Source organism: Zalophus californianus, chromosome 11 (genome assembly GCF_009762305.2).
Source record: "Zalophus californianus isolate mZalCal1 chromosome 11, mZalCal1.pri.v2, whole genome shotgun sequence".
Classification (NCBI taxonomy): domain Eukaryota; kingdom Metazoa; phylum Chordata; class Mammalia; order Carnivora; family Otariidae; genus Zalophus; species Zalophus californianus.
In genome coordinates, this window is record NC_045605.1 from 107,215,038 (window position 1) to 107,232,233 (window position 17,196).

The window sequence follows — 17,196 nt, forward strand, 5'->3', positions numbered from 1 at the left end:
GCAGTGTTACTTACAGGAGCGTATTATATTTTTCAGGTTATCTCAGGGTAGAAAATAGGTTGAGAAACCTTGTTTTAGACTTTGGAACAGGTAATGCTTCCTTAAGAAGCAGAATGCCTCAGACACCCCTTGTCCCCTCTCCAGGTGACTACTTCAAATTACGTCCTGCCTACCACATGGACAGACCCAGTCTTCTCTAGGGCTATCACGATTTTTAATCGTTTAACCCAGAAATAATAGGCTAGTGCTTAGAACTGTGGGTTTGGTAAGGTCTAATTACAGTGCGTGTAGTTCCTGCCTTAATGGATCCATAACCTTTGAAGCCAAATGCCTTTGAATTGTGTCTCCTATATAAGATTTCCTCAAGAGTCACTATTTTTGGTGAAATTAGAATCCTGAACTGAGACACTTAATACCTGGATTTCTAGGTTAACTTTGAGAGTTTTTTTGTTTTTAAATTTATTTTAATTTAATTTTAATTGCAGTATAGTTAACCTACAGTGTTATATTAGTTTCAGATGTATAATACAGTGATTCAGCAATTCTGTACATTACTCAGTGCTCATTGTGATAAGCGTACTCTTAATTCTCTTCACCTATTTCACTCATCCCCCCCACCCACCTCCCTCCGGTAACCATCAGTTTGTTCTCTGTAGTTCAGAGTCTGTTTCTCGGTCTAGGTTAACTTGGATTGACTCTGGAGTTCCTGTGCTAAAATGTGGGAGAGTCAAAAGTGCTAGAAACTCAGTTTCATTTTTCCCCAGACATATCCCGATTCTAGTGCAGAACTAGCCTAGGGACCCCAAGAGCAGAGATTCCCATCACCTACAGGAGTGAAATAAATGCAGGCCAGACCTTCCAAATGTGTGGCATCTGAGCCTGGCATTCATCACGAAACCACACTGTCATCTCTCCATGCATCCTTAGGTATCACTGGGCTTAAATGTAAATCCTCAAGACTGCGGCCTTGATTTCCCCCATTGAATAATGAATGACTAGAGAGCGTGAGAACTGTTTTGTTGTCCTCAGGTATGGCCTGGGTAAGGCACGTCCCCAGGGCTTCAGACATCTTATGCTGTTGTACTCAGGATGGGAAGAGGCTGCAGGATCACTCTGTGTTGTAGCTCCTTCTGTTAAGTTCTTCTTTCTCTTGTTCCATAACCACAGAGAGGCCCTGTTTTTTTCCCATAGGGTGCCTCCTGGAGCTTTATAAATCACCTTTCCCTGTGGTCTCCTATGAACCATAGCTTACCCTATTATATGACCAGAATTCAGTGCTCCTATTAATATCCTCTCCCTCAAAGGTTGTTCTTTGGTTTGTTTGTTTTTTTGTTTTTTTTTTAGCTCCAGGCACTTTCCAGTCAGATTACCAGAGACTTAGTAATGGTTCTTTAGTTTCTGTCTCCTTTTGTACACATGCATTCTTCTCTCCCTACCAAGAATACTTTGTTCTAGATACACTAATTGATTTGTGTTTTTTGTTCTTCTTTTTCTCTGCTCTGGATGCCCTTTCCACCTTCGGAAGCCCTGCTTTTTCTTGAAGGCCTGGCTCAGTCTTACTTGCAAGTTAGTCTCTTCCATCCCCAGATGTCAAATCTATCATTCAGTCAGGAAGTACTTAGGAACCGTCATTGTGCCTGGAGTTAGAGACATAGCGATAAGAAAAGCTTAGTCCCTGCCATCAAGGAGATCACAGTGTCTGGACACAGACAGCCTCTAAACCAGCTGCTACAACATAGTAGAGTAGGTGCTAGAAGATAGAGCTTGGTGTAAGGGACAGCAATGGTGCTCAGGGCAAAGTGACCAACTCTGGGCAGGAATGCCAAGAGGGCTTCACAGACCAGATGCCGAGAGATGAGTTTCTAAGGATAAATAGAACTTCACCAAGTGTAGTCAGGGCAGAAGATACCATATATAAAGACCCAGAGGGGTACAGCAGCATGCCATTCTTTACAGAACTATCAGCAGTTTCCACTTGAATGGGGGGTGTGAGGTGTTCAATGGTGAGGTGAGGCTAGGGACAGGCAGGGCAGCCCTCAAGACAGACACAGGCTTGATGCTGCAGCTTTCTTCTCTGGGCACTGGGGGCCAATGAAGACCTCTAATTTGGGGAGTAACATGATGAGATTTGCATTTGTAATGATCACTGTGGACTCTGGAGAGAACAAGACTGGAAACTGGCTGGGAGTGTGAGGGTGGAGGAGTGATGGTTGAAGGCCATTGCAGTGACCCACAGAGATGTGGGGAGAAAGGCCTGAAGGAAAGCAGTGGTATTACAGATGAAAAAGAGGATAGGAGTTAGTGAACACTGGGCTGTGAGGGAAAAGGGGAGGGGAGACACTCTAGGTTCAGACGCCCATGATCAGGGTGTTGGTGATAATGGTACCCAGGATGGAAACACAGGCAGAAGGTGATACATTCTTGAAAATGCTTGAGGTAAAAAAAAAAAAAAGAAAGAAAATGCTTGAGGTGCCTGTGTATATGCAGGTGGAAATCATCAAGCAGCACCGTGGATCTGAAGGGCTTGAGAAAGGGATGAGCTGAGATGTGTGGGTGGTGGAGGGTCCCAGGGAGGGGTGAGACCTCCTCCTTCCATCTATGCCCACAGCCCTGGGAATCATTCCAGCATTAACCATGCACGTGCCTGCTTCCCTGGTGGGTTTTACATGCCAGAGTGTAGAAGCTGTTTTCCCATCTTCATGTCTTCTCACAGTTCTCTACAAAAGTGGGCTCTAGATCACTCAGTTGACTTAAATTGGCTGGGTTGATGCTGTATCTACATCAGGCCCTGGGAAGCCATCCACAGGTGGGTATTGTTTGAGAACTTTTGTGCAATTTGTTCCTACAGCAACCTAACATCAAACAGAAGTTTGTGGCCCTCCTGAAGCGGTTTAAAGTTTCAGATGAGGTACGACCCCTTACTCCCAAGTTTGATGGTGAGTAGAATTCCCTGAGTTTCACCCTCGTTCCTGGGGTGCATTCTTTCCTGCCACTGGGAGTCAGGACTGCAGGACCCCCAAATGAGAGAATAGCTAAAGAAGGGCTTTAAGCTACTTGAAAAGAGAAAGAAAGGCTTTCCATGTAGCACCCAAGGATTCACGGTACCTGGAGGCAGGGGTAACCTGGTTATACTCAACTATTGGTTAATACCACCCTTCTGGCATGGGACATTAGTAACACATCCAGTTGTTGTTGTTTAATTTTCCCTCCTATCAGAATGGGAACATTGTGCACAACAGCCTGTGAGGTAGACTGACCTCAGTGGTCAGCCCTAAAGTAACCAAGAATTGGCCATCAATAGAGAAGCAGTGTCCTCCCTGGGCTCTGACCGGCCTGGTGCCAGTTCACAGGCTTCTCTTCTCAGTGCACTGGAAAAGAGATGGAGAGGAAAATTGTTCAGAGGTTTCTTTGTCCTTCTGTGGGCTCCTCAGAAAAATAGAACCAGCCTGTACAGGGTCACGGTCTTCTGGGTTTTCTTGCACCTGTTCTTTGGCAGAGGTACATTAGCACTTCTGCTTTTCTCCCTCATGCCAGGCCCGTAGTATGGAGTGGTAGGGGGGCACTGAAAAGGAAAGGTGGTCTCACCACATCCTTGCTCTCAGGACTCGGTCACAAAAAGGACACCAAGGTTATGCCGATGAATGTGAAGCTGTGGCCCTTAAGGAGGACTAGTTAAGGAGGCCAGCTGGTACCTGTTCAGGAGGAAAGAGTTGCACATCTACCATAGTTGTTAATAGAGGTAACCCCAAACTCAAAGATTTTCCCCCCACAGGTGGGCTTTGGGCTGGAACATGTATCCCGAGAGCAGATTCGAGAAGTGGAAGAGGACTTGGATGAACTGTACGACAGTCTGGAGATGTACAATCCCAGCGACAGCGGCCCTGAGATGGAGGAGACCGAGAGCATCCTCAGTACTCCAAAGCCCAAGCTCAAGTGAGGCCCAAATCTCCTCAACCAATTGTCTCCCTGCATCTCTCCTTTCTAAGCCAAAGCAATCTCCTAGACCCCCTCCCTCACTTACCCTCCATTATCAGGGTATCTTGGCTCCTCACCCTTGTTGAATCTCCAGCTGTCTGGATAAAGATCACTGTTTTTGCCTCTAGCTGACAAAAGTCCTGATAGTCGGGAGCCCTTTGGTCCAGTCCTGCTTGTCCACCGCTGCCACGTCCTTCCTCAGCGGGCATCCTTCAAGCCCGGGTTGTCCATCTTTCTTGAACTCCATCACTACCCGGCTCTCCATGAGCTGCTGCTTTGGGCCCTGGTGGCCACTGACCCTGGCTGTGCTTCTTCACCGCAGGCCCTTCTTTGAGGGGATGTCGCAGTCCAGCTCACAGACGGAGATTGGCAGCCTCAACAGCAAGGGCAGCCTCGGCAAAGACACCACCAGCCCTGTGAGCAAGACCAGTGGCTATGGGGGTTGGGGAGAGGGGCCAGGGGAGTGTTGGGGCTTAATACTCTGGGCACTCTGCTCTTGGCTCATCTTGTGACCTCAGAAGAGCACTCTCATTTTGCTTCAACCTTGGGTATCCTAATCAGAGTCCTGGCTGGGAGCTTAGTTCTCTTATGGGCATTGCTGTGGCTATTTGGGTGTCCTATTTTGGTCAGTTCCTGCCACAACGTGGAGCCTTCCCTCCCAGAACACACAGTACCTTAAATTTGTCCCTCAACATCTGTCATGTGGTAGCTGGGAGTATGGCATCTTGCTAGTGGTAAGTAATTCTTCTTTCCAGATAGAGAAAGAATGTAAGGGGGCAGGAAGCCCACAGGGTCTATTCAGAGACACCACATAGGCTTTATTCATAGAAGGGGGTAGTACTTTCAGAGAATTAGGAATTTAGTGGGCAGGTTTCCATTTTGCCTGTTGACCAAGAGGAAGGAGTTGCTGTCTCCTATAGCACCACCAGAGCCCAGCATCATCCTGGACCATGCTCTGTCCCTGCTTGGGAAGGCTCTCCCTAGCAGTGGATCAGAGGTTGGAGCCTGGGTTGATGCTGTATCTACATCAGGCCCTGGGAAGCCATTCTTCCCCTCATTTACAACTAAAGGGAAGGAGATGCCGGGCATGATTTTAGTGTAGTTTATGTTTTGCTCTTGCAAGCCCAGTGTCTTTTCTGTAGATCAAAGAGACTAAATCCTTTAAGTCCTGCTGTTCTTTCCACTCTAAGAGAGGGCGTACAAAACTCACCTTGCAGATAGGTATTAATTGTGAGGAAAGGATATGTGAAGCAAGTGAGGCCCTCTATCCCCTGAAAAGCACTGTATCTACGGAAGGGCTGCTGCCTGTCCCAGGTGTCTGCAGACCCGGTGGCAGCTCGAGTCCGCGCATGGGCTGCTTTACTGCTTGCTGCCACCAGGTGGGGCTGCCTCCCACCTTATCCCTTTTCCTGGTTAAGGCACAGTGGCCACTGTCTGGCCCTAGGACAGTGGCAGCAGGTGGCATCAGTGGGGAAATGTGGGATGGAAAACTGCGGTCCACAAGCAGAATCCTTCCAACAGAGAAGCCTCTGGCAGGCCGCTTACAGAGCCTGCACTCTGATCCGGGACTGAGGCCTCATCTTACTGTTTATGTGGCTTGTAGCTGCTCTTTCTCAGGGGCTGCTGAATCGTCAGTGTCCACATGGACGGGTCGTTGGCCCCTACAACCAGATTCCATCTTAAAAATAAATATAAGGAATGACTCTTCTAGAAAGAAACCTGGGACCTGGCCGAAGGAGAACTGTTTCATAGTGTACTAGGAATGTGGAATGAGGATACTGTAACAAAATGCAGTTAAATTTTTAACTGACATAGTGCCCCAAAACATTAAGCATAACACTAACATGTAAGCATAACACTAACATAACATAACACTAACATTAAGCATAACACTAACATGTAATAATGATACCCAGTAAACACTAGGGATCGTTGTTATTAAATCGATACATTATTCTATACTAATGAAGGCATTTCTGGGTTGATAGAACGTGTCTGCAAGTTCAACTTTAGTCTCAGTTACATGACTAACATGATTTATAGGGGAAAACCACTGATGTTCTGAGCCTCAGGTGTCTTAGAGTTGGCATGGCAGCCCAGTTAGCTCAAAAGTCAATTGAGTATCAGTCTTTACAATATGATGGCCTAAGGGTCCCGTCTACACAGAACATTCAACTGGGGCAAGGTGGGACTGGGTTGAGAGCACGTGCTCTGTAGGCAGACTTCGGAGTTTGAATCTTGACTCCATCATTCCACTGACTGTGTGATCTGGGGCAGTTGCCAGACCTTCGTTTCCTCATCTACAAAGTACATGTAAAAAAAAAAAAAAAAAAAGCACATGCCTTGTAAGGCAGTTGTAGATACGATGAGAATGCAGGCCAGTCCTCTAGTGTGGCACTTGATTGATGGGCGGATGGATTTACCACTTGGGAAGCATGCGGTAGCAGAAGCCGCTGTGGCTCTTCTCATTATCGTCTGTTAGAACCGTTTTAGTCCTGCTGTCCTGAAACTGTTAGGATCTAGATGTCTGTTTAGTGAGTCCTTCAAATCCTTGTTCAGTTGGCCAGATTTCAAACTCGCTTTGCTGGTTCTCTGTGATATTTCTATTTTGAAGAGCCCCATATGTCTCGATGTGGACGTGGAAGTTTGGAATCCTTTAGTATGAAAGGCCCTTCGGGAACGACAAAGTGAGCTGTGCTTTTACACAGAGAACTTCCAAATGTATTAGGGTAAAAACACTGAGATTGTACATATGTGAGATGTGTACGTGCTACCCAACTTTTATCCTCTCTCTCTGTGATTTCCTAGTGTTGTTATTTAGTTCTTTGTTTTTCTTAATCTTTTTTGTTCCCCAAATTTCAGAGGATTCAGTTTATCACTAGAACCAGAAGGAATTTCTGCTGATACAAATTATTTTTTACAGTTGTTGGGGCATCTGGGTGGCTCAGTTAAGCTTTCGACTCAGGTCGTGATCTCAAGGTCATAAGATCGAGCCCCGCATGGGGCTCTGCACTCAGTGTGGAGTCTGCTTGGGATTCTCTCCCTCCCCCTCTGCCCCTGCCCACGCTCACTCGAGCATGCTCCTTCTCTCTCTCTCGCTCTCTCTCTCAAATAATTTTATTTTAAAAAATTAGTACAGTTGTTAAATATTCCCAAGACTATGAGCACACAGTAGCAACATAATTTGGTTTTGCAAGCTGATAACAATAGGCTCTGACAGTGCTTCAGTTAGGTCAAGAGATATAGCCTTTCAGCCAAGACTACCTGCTGCTAAAAGTTATTTCCACTGCGCTATAAATAATGGTGTCAGAGACTAGTACTTCATAAAAATGATAGCCTCAAATACTACCGCACTCTGCCCCGCCCCCCACAGGAGCATGTCCCCCTCCCGCAGCAGCCAGCACCACCCGACAGGCACAGTGCGTTGGACTGCTAGCATCCGCCTCCGGTACTGCACAATTAGACACAGCTGCCGCACAGCTGGTGCCCCAGGGTTCCGGGGTGAGAAAGGGTGAGAAAAGCCCTTTGTATTTATGGAAGCAGAAATTTGGAGAATTGGCAGTTTACTTCTAATGGGATTGTTTGGAACATCTAGAAGAGTCAGTAAATACTCAGCAGGTTCCAACACCAACCCAAGGGAAAGTTGTTGCAACTTTACCATGGAAACAATTCTGCACCTATCAAAGGGCTTGACAATAGGACATGCTACTTAAAACCCTCCAGCAAAATGGTGTCATTGTCCCCAGTTCATTCTCTTTAAATGTGTTTAATTCATTTGTCATACTGAGATTCAAAATTGAGTGAAACCATCTTCAGTCTTTTTTTTTTTTAAGATTTATTTATTTATTTATTTGAGGGAGAGAGAAAGAGCGCATCTGCGAGGGGGTGGGTGGCGTGGAGGAAGGGAGAGAATCTCTAGCAGACTCCCCACTGAGTACAGAGCTCCACTCAGGGCTTTGTCTCACGACAAGATCTGACCTGAGCCGAGATCAGGAGTCGGACGCTTAACTGACTGAGCCACCCAGGCGCCCCGTCCTCCATCTTAAATCTGACCAGGACTTTTCCATGATTCTGGACTCCATTAACATTGATTATTCGTATAGATAATGTGTAATGAACTAGCTGTGTAATCTGAGGCAAACCATCTCAAGATCTGGGGTCACAAGGTCTGGTTAAAGTACGTTGGGTTGATCCTACAGATGGTTTAGGGCAGTGGTTCTCTACCAGGGGTGATTTTTGCCTCCTTCCCAAGGAACATTTGGCACTGGCAGTGACTAGAGACATTTTGATTGTCACACCTGGCAGGGACAATGCTGCTGCTGGCATCTGGTGCGTAGAGGCCAGTGACGCTGTTTAACATCTTGCTGCACACAGGACACATCCCCCACACAAAGAAGGATCTGGCCCAAAGTGTCAACAGGGCTGAGGTGGAGAAACCATGGTGTAGAATATGACAAAGGACCTACTTTTGTTTTGCTTGTTCATTAGTTTGCCAAGTGACCCCTTGAACTTATAAGCCCAATATTTCTCAGTACTATTTAATTTACTCAGAGGAAGGACTTTGAGTAATTGGGATGAAGTAGGATATCTTTGATCTTTCCCGACTCCCTGGTTTCCAAAAAGATTCACTAAGGCCAGTACCTTCCCTACATCTAAGACCCACAACCCTCAAATTCTCACGACTTTGACACTGATGTCTGCACATATTTACAAATATGAAAAATTTAGTTTTAGAGGTGCCTGGGTGGCTCAGTTGGTTAAGCGACTGCCTTCGGCTCAGGTCATGATCCCGGGGTCCTGGGATCGAGTCCCACATCGGGCTTCCCTTGCTCTGCGGGGAGCCTGCTTCTCCCTCTCCCTGCCACTTTCCCTGCTTGTGCTCTCTCTGTCAAATAAATAAAATCTTTAAAAAAAATTTTAGTTTTATGTATCAGTATTTACAAAGTAAATTTGTAATGTTTATGAGAAATGCTAGTAAGAGTTGGAGACAAGGGAGAATTCACACCTAAATGGCTTAGCATTGGGTGTCTTTTTGCTTAGTATATTCATTTGTTTTGAGGATTTTCTAGATGTTTCTACCAAGCAAAATAAATTTGGCTACCATGGATGTCTTTAGTCTCAAAGTCAAAGACCTGAACTATAAGATTCTCCTTTCTTCTCAGCAACTTCTGACAAGCAGAAGAAGCCTCATATGTCCCTCCTGGGCAAGGTATTTACTGCATCCAGAGTCAGAGACCTTGTGGATCCCATACAAAGCCATCTAAACTTTGACCTTCTCTTTCCTGTGACATCTTGTGAGAGTCAGAACTGCTGGGTTCTGCATCTCACTGTGTTATTGATTTAATGAGTACAAAAATAAGTGACCCTTCTGGTACTTAGTTTTCACAAAAACATACTCCTTAAAAGATGAAAATTTCAAAGATTTTATGAGGTCTTCCAATTAAATGGAAGTATTTTAAGCTTCTCAGGGACCCAGTAAACCCGTTAGAGTGGTAGTTACTTGGATTGGTGATGACTAATTGTTATAATTTTTGCAGATGGAATTGGCTGCTCTAGAAAAAGTTAAATCTGCTTGGATTAAAAATCAAGATGACAGCTTGACTGAAACAGACACTCTGGTATGTGTGGCTCAGTCCCCTGTTTAACATAGTTATTGTACCTTTAGAAATAAAGCCAAAAGATCTTCAGGACCACCCTGGGAATTTTGCCTCTGTCTGTGGACTTGTGAATGTCTCGTGTTCTCTTTTCTCCTGGAATCCTTACCCATGGAATGTAACCTTCCCTGGAGACCAGGTCATTCCCCAAATTAGCAAACCAGAAATGTCCACATTTTGTTCTTTAATTAGATCTGATTAAATGCTAATTTAGATAACTTCTCACTATCTGTCACCCTTATTTACTTCTGAGAGATGACAAACCAGTATCTTCCCCGCAAAAACCATCCTTTCCTCCAGTGTTGTTCTTAGAGTGAGCAGGCAGCCTACATGTTAAATTTCCACGTGATTATTGGTCAAGTCCTTCCCCTAAGAGATGGGAGCTGCCCAGGAGGGCAGGCCAAGCCCTAGAGAAATGGAATGAATTGCCTGGGGTGCCCAGTTTAGACACTGACTCACACACATTTACTGGGCAGCTACATGTGCTGAGCAATGAAGATGCAAAGGTGAGAACATCATGGTCTCTGCCATCAAGATGCCACCCTCCTGGAGGAAAGCCAAGCTGTGCACACCTGTGCAGAGGGTCTGTGGAGGCTGAGGGAAGGACAGAGTGATTCTTACTGGAGGGGGACATCTGAACTGGGCCTCTCAGAATATGCAGAAGTTCATCCAATGGGACTGGACACTAGACACGGGGTGGGAGGGAGCAGAGAACCTTACCAAATACCCTCTGGGGGTGTACTATGCATTAGCCTTACAGTGAGACCTGGTAGTTGAATGGAGTCTAAGGAAGAATTATTTCAGATTTATGTTTCCTGTTTAAATAATGATGCATTGAAGATCTGGTGTATAACCCAACGTTAGGTTTGATGCAGGGTAACTTAAAACTCTCCACTTCTGGGCACCTGGGTGGCTCAGTTGGTTAAGCGACTGCCTTCAGCTCAGGTCATGATCCTGGAGTCCCGGGATCGAGTCCCACATCGGGCTCCCTGCTCAGCGGGGAGTCTGCTTCTCCCTCTGACCTTTCTCTCTCTCTCTCATTCTCTCTCTCAAATAAATAAATAAAATCTTTAAAAAAAAAACCAAAAAATACAAAAAAAACTCTCCACTTCTGCTTTATAGTTCACCAGTAATCCAAAAACCCAGCTTCCACTCTTTCCCGACTTTGGTTCTTACTGCACAGTGGTCATTTCAAAATGAAATTCCAATCACGTCACTTTCTGATTAAAATTCTCCTTCCTATCTAAAGAAGCTGGATCATTGGTCAGGTTTGTGCGTTGACACATAGTTTATAAATGCAAAGGACAGATTGAATAGCAAGAGACAGTACCCAGCACAGTGGGTATACTCAGTTAAATTAAACAGACATCTTCCTCGTCGGGTGAGATAGGAGCTGTAGAACCATGTGCTTCCAAGGAAAAAAGAGCGAGTGATTGACTCTCCCTGTAATGGTGATGGGCCCTGGCAGGACCCATGAGGCTCCTGGGTGCTCACTGACAGGGAAGTGACCCTTGCTGTTTCCTTTCCTCCATGGCAGGAAATCACTGACCAGGACATGTTTGGAGATGTGAGCACGGGTCTGGTTGTGCCAGAGAAGGTCAAAACCCCCATGAAGTCCAGCAAAACAGATCTCCAAGGTTCTGCTTCCCCCAGGTACTCAATATTGGAAGAAAATCCTAAAACATGGGGTAGAATTAAAAAAAAAAAAAAAAGCAGATAGTACAAGGCTGTGACCATACTTAGCAGAGGCTCATGACCTAGGGGAGAGTGGAACTGGCCATGGCCTTGGGATCACAGGGGCTACTTAACTACCTCCTTTCCACATCTCTGGCAGCAAAATGGATGGGGTGCACACACCCCGGCAGAAGAGGAGCACGCCCCTGAAGGAGCGGCAGCTCTCCAAGCCCCTGAGTGAGAGAACCAACAGCTCTGACAGTGAGCGGTCCCCCGACTTGGGCCACAGCACACAGGTACCCCATGGTCTCTCAAGGCTGGGACCCTCTGAGCATCCTTAGACCGTGATTTCTGTTTTGTCATCTTCCTTGGGTGGTTAGGTAGAGAGAAAAGGAGGGATATTTTGAAATGCCATGAATAAAAGTCTTGAAGACAGATCTAAATCAGAGAAGTCCACCATGTGTTACTTACTACTAGCGTGGGGTTGGCTTTGGTGCTGATCTTCAGGGAGCAGGAAACACCAGCATCGCTGCAGCCCTCATCAGCCCCAAGTGGCATTTCCACACCTTGTTTGTTCTGCCTCCTCTGCCCCCGTCAGACATCAGTCTGGAGATTGTGTGGTGAATCAGTTGTTCTAGAGGACAGCAACCATCAAAATCTCACTGGACATCTCCCACCTGGGCTCATACCTTCAGTACTACTATGGGCCAGTGATAGTGATTTCAAGCTGGCAAGTCAACAATGTTAAAATATTTTGATTGAAAGACCTAAGAGCAGGATGGAATAGAAGCAGAAGAAATTGGACCTCAGGAATTATGTCCTTTTTCTGAGGGCCAGTGGTATCGGGGGCTTGGGGAAGGAACCTTTCTAAACTGACATAGCTCACACAACTACTCTTCCTCTAGAGAACAGCAAGCCTGTTCATTTACCTAATAAATATCATCAAGAGGAAAGTTTGTGCCAATGTGGCTTCCTGAGTTTGATGCTATTATGGAGCTGAAAATGAGGTAGAGACCAGAATAGCCTGTGCCTGGGGCGAGGTGTCGTCCTTCTTGCTAATCACTGTTCCTGAAGTACCTTTTGTTCCCTGTGACAGTGGGGCTCCCCACATAGCACTCACTGCTGCTCTCCTTGCTTCTCTCCCCACTGCCCTCATTTTCATTTCTGTGAGCACCTGCTAACTGTTACCTCCCTCCTCCTCTCCTGGTACTTCCTGCTGTATCATTACCCTTCAGGGATGCTGACTGCGTTTCTAGCTTCATCTACCCTCCCTCTGTCAGGGTTCCTGGTGTCTGAGTGTGTGTTCTTCAAGGACCCTGCTTACTCTTTATCCTCCCCCTTTCCATCTTGCTCTAGCAGTGGGTACTGGGTCTCCTCCAGAAATTCCTGGTACCTGTTTTCTCTGAATACCCCTGCTCCAGAGATTCTCTACCCTAGTGCACCCTGCCCTACCCTCAAGCTCCCTGAGGACTGCCTGACAGGCCCTTCTGTCCCTGCAGATTCCAAGAAAGGTGGTATATGACCAACTGAATCAGATCCTGGTATCAGATGCCGCCCTCCCAGAAAATGTCATCCTTGTCAACACTGCTGACTGGCAGGGCCAGGTAAAGCATTAAAGATGTCAGGGCTGGGGAGGAGAGGTTCTGGGGAGCAAGAGTCAGGACATGGAGAAATAGGAAAATGATCCCCATGTATCAGGCCCCTCTTCCCTGAACTCAGCCTATAGCTCTGGGCTCCTGTCCCACTTCTGTCACTTTCTGGCCTGTGGGACCTCACATCACTAACTCTCTGTACCTGTTTCCTCATCTCTAGAAAAGCAACTGAACCTACCTTCCTTCCAGGGTGGTTATGTGTGGTTTTTCTGTCAGCATAACAGAGTAAAGGTATCTTGAGAGGTATGGAGTGCTATAAAATGCCAGAGGTGTCCCCTGGTTCCCGTGAAGGCAATTAGAAGAGGCAGAGCCAATCCCCTCTGGCTCCCAGTCATTGCTGTCCACCAGTTAGATCCTGGTGCCAGAATCCCTCTTTCCTAGCAGCCCTGCCACCTGGAACATATCCTACAGAGACAGCATCAGAATCTAAAGATTCCTTAGCCTTCCCACGTTTCCTGGTTAGCATGTCTGCATGGGGTCTAGCCCCACCTTCTCTTCACTGGCAGCCAGAACCCTGACCTTCTTTGCCCAACTTCGGTCTCAAGGACAGAGGACGGGGCCCTGCAACTCTATCCGGGCCTTGCTCTCTTGGTGCCTATGGGGGAGTTGTGTTGCTGCTGCGTGGCCTCACCTGTGTCCCTGCCCTTTCCATCCCTGTCCCCCAGTATGTGGCAGAGCTGCTCCAGGACCAGCGGAAGCCTGTCGTGTGTACCTGCTCCACCGTAGAGGTCCAGGCCGTGCTGTCCGCCCTGCTCACCCGTATCCAGCGCTAGTAAGGGCTCTACTTATCTCCTGCCCTTTAGGGTTCCCTCTGACCTCATCCTCCCACCCTGACTTCTAAGCAGTGACAGGACTGTCTGGCTTCATCAGACCAAAAATCCTCGGTCGCTGTGTGGTTGGGCCATGGCAGGCCATGGTGCTCTGATGTCCCTGCTGGCCCCTGAGGTCAGGGCGTGAAAATGTCATTTTCCTGCTCTCCCTGCCTCCCCCCACCTGGACTCTCCTTGACCTGCCACATCTTCTTAACCCCATGATGAAGAAGACCAGGGAGAGAGAACCAGGGTTTTACAAAGGCCTTTTACTCTCACCCCTCTAACTGCCATGCCGCATGGCATCCAGAGTCAGGGCTTGCCCTCCTCATGACCTCCCTAGAGGGGCCGGGCATCCCTGGCAATGGGAACGAGGACTTCGGGCCTTCTGGGCATCTGGGCTCATGCCCACTGCTGACCCCTGGCAGTACTGCCATATTGCCTCCCATTAGCCTAAGCTCATTCTTTTCTTCCTTCTAGACAATTACCTGCCCTCTTTGATCCTGGATTTCTCTCCTAGTTGTAAAAGCACTGTAGTTTATTGCCTCTCTCTGTATTATTTTGTTTATTGGCTTGTTTTTCCCCTGTGGGTTGTTGAGATCAAGTAAAGTCAGAGCTTGGGGCCTTCCTCTGAGCAGGATGCTGGAGAACCTCCCAGATGTGGTTGTGACTCTTCCCTTGCTCCCCAGCTGCAACTGCAACTCCTCCATGCCAAGGCCGGTGAAGGTGGCAGCAGTGGGAGGCCAGAGTTACCTGAGCTCCATCCTCCGGTTTTTTGTCAAGTCTCTGGCCAGCAAGACCTCGGACTGGCTTGGCTACATGCGCTTTCTCATCATTCCCCTCGGTAAAGATGGGGCAAATTTCATTCCTGGAGCAGCATGTTGGGGCTGGGCCCTAGGAAGGGACAGTTAGGGAGACCAAAGGCCAGGCCATTATTCTGTCCCTTAACCAGTTCACCTTCTGTGGTTTCCATCCACCAGGTTCTCACCCTGTGGCCAAATACTTGGGCTCAGTCGACAGTAGATACAGCAGTACCTTCCTTGATTCTGGCTGGAGAGATCTCTTCAGTCGCTCGGAGCCCCCCATGTCAGGTAATGGCCCTTTGCAAGGGATTGAGGCAAGATGCCACCTGGTTCATGGAGAGCCAGTCTTGGCCAGAGGAGAAGGCCAGAAGAGCATAGTTCTTTTCTTCCCTATGGCTCTACCACTCCCAATCCCTTTGCATATTTAGTTTTTCAGTAAGTATTTATTAGGAGGAGGCCCATTATGTACAGTCCTTCTTCACTCTGGATATTTTTAGTCTGTGCTGTTTGTTCTGCTCCTATACATCTAGAAATGAGGAGGGTCATGAGGAGGTGGGAAGGAGGACATTTCTAGTTGTAGAACTCAAATATAAGAAACTGAGAATAGTTACTAAGCAATCTGTTGATGAGGGAATAACACTGTGCCGACCATGTCTTTTCTCTGAAATACAGAGTAAAAGTGGCAGGGCTTAGAGTGAACTTGAGCTCTGCAATGCTGAGGAGTAGTAAATGCATCATCAGACCTTGAAGGAAGTGATGGGCAGAGATTGGTGGAGTAGAGGGGTTCCTCTACATTACGAGATTGGTTTGAGCAAAACAGATGTGATGTGGGAGCATGATCAGCCTAGGAAAGAGCAGAACTCTGAGGAACTGCAGAGATTGGAAGGGAGAGAATAGCTCTTTGGTTCATCATTTCTTATATTCAAAACCAAAGAATCTTTAGAACCCTTTCTCTACTGCAACTCCTAGGGTCTTCTGATCAGTCTCAAGAAAGGTGGTCTCTTTAAGAGGGTTCTCAGGTTTACCTGCTGAAATAAGTTGGTAGTTTTTTTGTCTTTTGTCTTTTCTGCAGAGCAACTGGACGTGGTAGGGCGAGTCATGCAGTATGTCAATGGGGCAGGTGTGACACACCAGCTCCCTGTGGCTGAAGCCATGCTGACCTGCAGACATAAGTTGTAAGTTTGACTTCAAGGGATTTCTTGGAAATAGGTTGAGTGGGCTAAATAAATCTTGAGTTTCCTTTGCTTTTCCATATTTTCCCTCTCCCTCACCCCTTTCCCTTTGTAGGCACCCAAGAGAATATGAGGAACAGAAAGAGACAAGAGTTTTTACTGCCTCCCATCCAGGCATTCTCTTCCTTGTCCTGGGCCTCCCCACCCAAATGGATTCCCCCGTAGTATGAGAGAAGTCCATCCTAGGGGCTGACATTCATGCGTGGTGTAGCATGCAGAATCGGGTCTTTTGCCTCCATCTGTGGCTCCTTGTGCCATCCTGAGACGTGATGGAAAGTATCATGTAGTGTCTGGACCCCCTTGACACCACAGTAAAATATGAAAAGCTTGTATCCACAGCTCTCCATGCGGTATCACCCACTAATTGTAAGGCTTTCCTTTCTCTCCCAACAGCCCTGATGAAGACTCCTACCAGAAGTTTATCCCCTTCATTGGTGTGAGTACTGACTCCCCACTCCTCTGTACCCGACCCATTCTGGCCTTCCTGTCCCTCCCCACCCTCATGCGTGCGTGCGCGTGCACACGCACGCACACGCACACACACACACACAAAAGATTCATCTAGACAGTGGTTCTCATCCAGAAGCGGTTTTGCCCACCAGGGGACATCTGGCAATATCTGCAGACATTTTTGGTTGTCACAGCTGAAGTTGGGGTTCTACTGGCATCTAGTGGTTAGAGACCAGGGATGCTGCTAAACTTCCTACAGTGCACAGGACAGCCCCTACAACAGATTAATCTGGCCCCAATGTCAGTAGTGCTCAGGTCAAGAAACCCTGGGCTGGGATATGCACTGAGCTGTTCCTTTCAGTGTCCTCCTTTCCTGAATCATGGGCTATCCCCAGATCATCACTGGTATCTCGTATTTATTACACCAAGCCCTGAACCTAGTGCCTCAGCCTAGGGAGTGATGTGCAGAGCATAGCTTCTACGGGCTCCAGGGAAAAGAAAGCCGCCTCAGAAATGAAATAATGATAGATGATACTCCGAAGAGAAGTCCAAGAAGTAGGTATTTCCGTCTTCAGGGTCAGATGTACCATTGAAACGAAGGTCCCTTCTTTCCCCTCCTATTTAGTCAAAGGAGAATCTCTAGATGAGTTGATTTTGGAAATAAAAGGGAAACCTCTTGGATAGCTCTGATGTCAGGTGGTACTGGCTTTTCATTTGGCAGTAGCTGAGCCATAAGGCAGAGGCCAACCAAGAGAGGGACCCCAGAGGTGACAGAGCTGATATCCTGTGGGGCCAAAGCACACCACAAAAGCATGGCTGAAGTTTCAGATTTCCATGTATGAGACAATCGAATTTCCCTTCCAAATCAGCTTGTATTTTTTCCTGTAATCTCCTAGCTGTGGGTAGGAGGCATATGCAGACGAAGGGCCTATTCTATGCCTAACCCA

At 47.2% G+C, this 17,196-nt stretch overlaps 1 protein-coding gene across 1 annotated transcript in view; it reads left to right on the top strand.

Moving 5' to 3' along the window:
• PACS1 (phosphofurin acidic cluster sorting protein 1) overlaps positions 1 to 17,196 on the top strand; it is a 143,485-nt gene that overhangs the window by 118,591 nt on the left and 7,698 nt on the right. The window contains exons 8-19 of the mRNA XM_027579406.2: positions 2,849 to 2,908; positions 3,773 to 3,933; positions 4,298 to 4,391; positions 9,513 to 9,593; positions 11,167 to 11,282; positions 11,464 to 11,599; positions 12,803 to 12,907; positions 13,621 to 13,727; positions 14,454 to 14,608; positions 14,745 to 14,855; positions 15,640 to 15,742; positions 16,193 to 16,235. Coding sequence (XP_027435207.1) covers positions 2,849 to 2,908; positions 3,773 to 3,933; positions 4,298 to 4,391; positions 9,513 to 9,593; positions 11,167 to 11,282; positions 11,464 to 11,599; positions 12,803 to 12,907; positions 13,621 to 13,727; positions 14,454 to 14,608; positions 14,745 to 14,855; positions 15,640 to 15,742; positions 16,193 to 16,235 — 1,272 coding nt within the window. The remainder of the gene's footprint in view (positions 1 to 2,848; positions 2,909 to 3,772; positions 3,934 to 4,297; positions 4,392 to 9,512; positions 9,594 to 11,166; positions 11,283 to 11,463; positions 11,600 to 12,802; positions 12,908 to 13,620; positions 13,728 to 14,453; positions 14,609 to 14,744; positions 14,856 to 15,639; positions 15,743 to 16,192; positions 16,236 to 17,196) is intronic.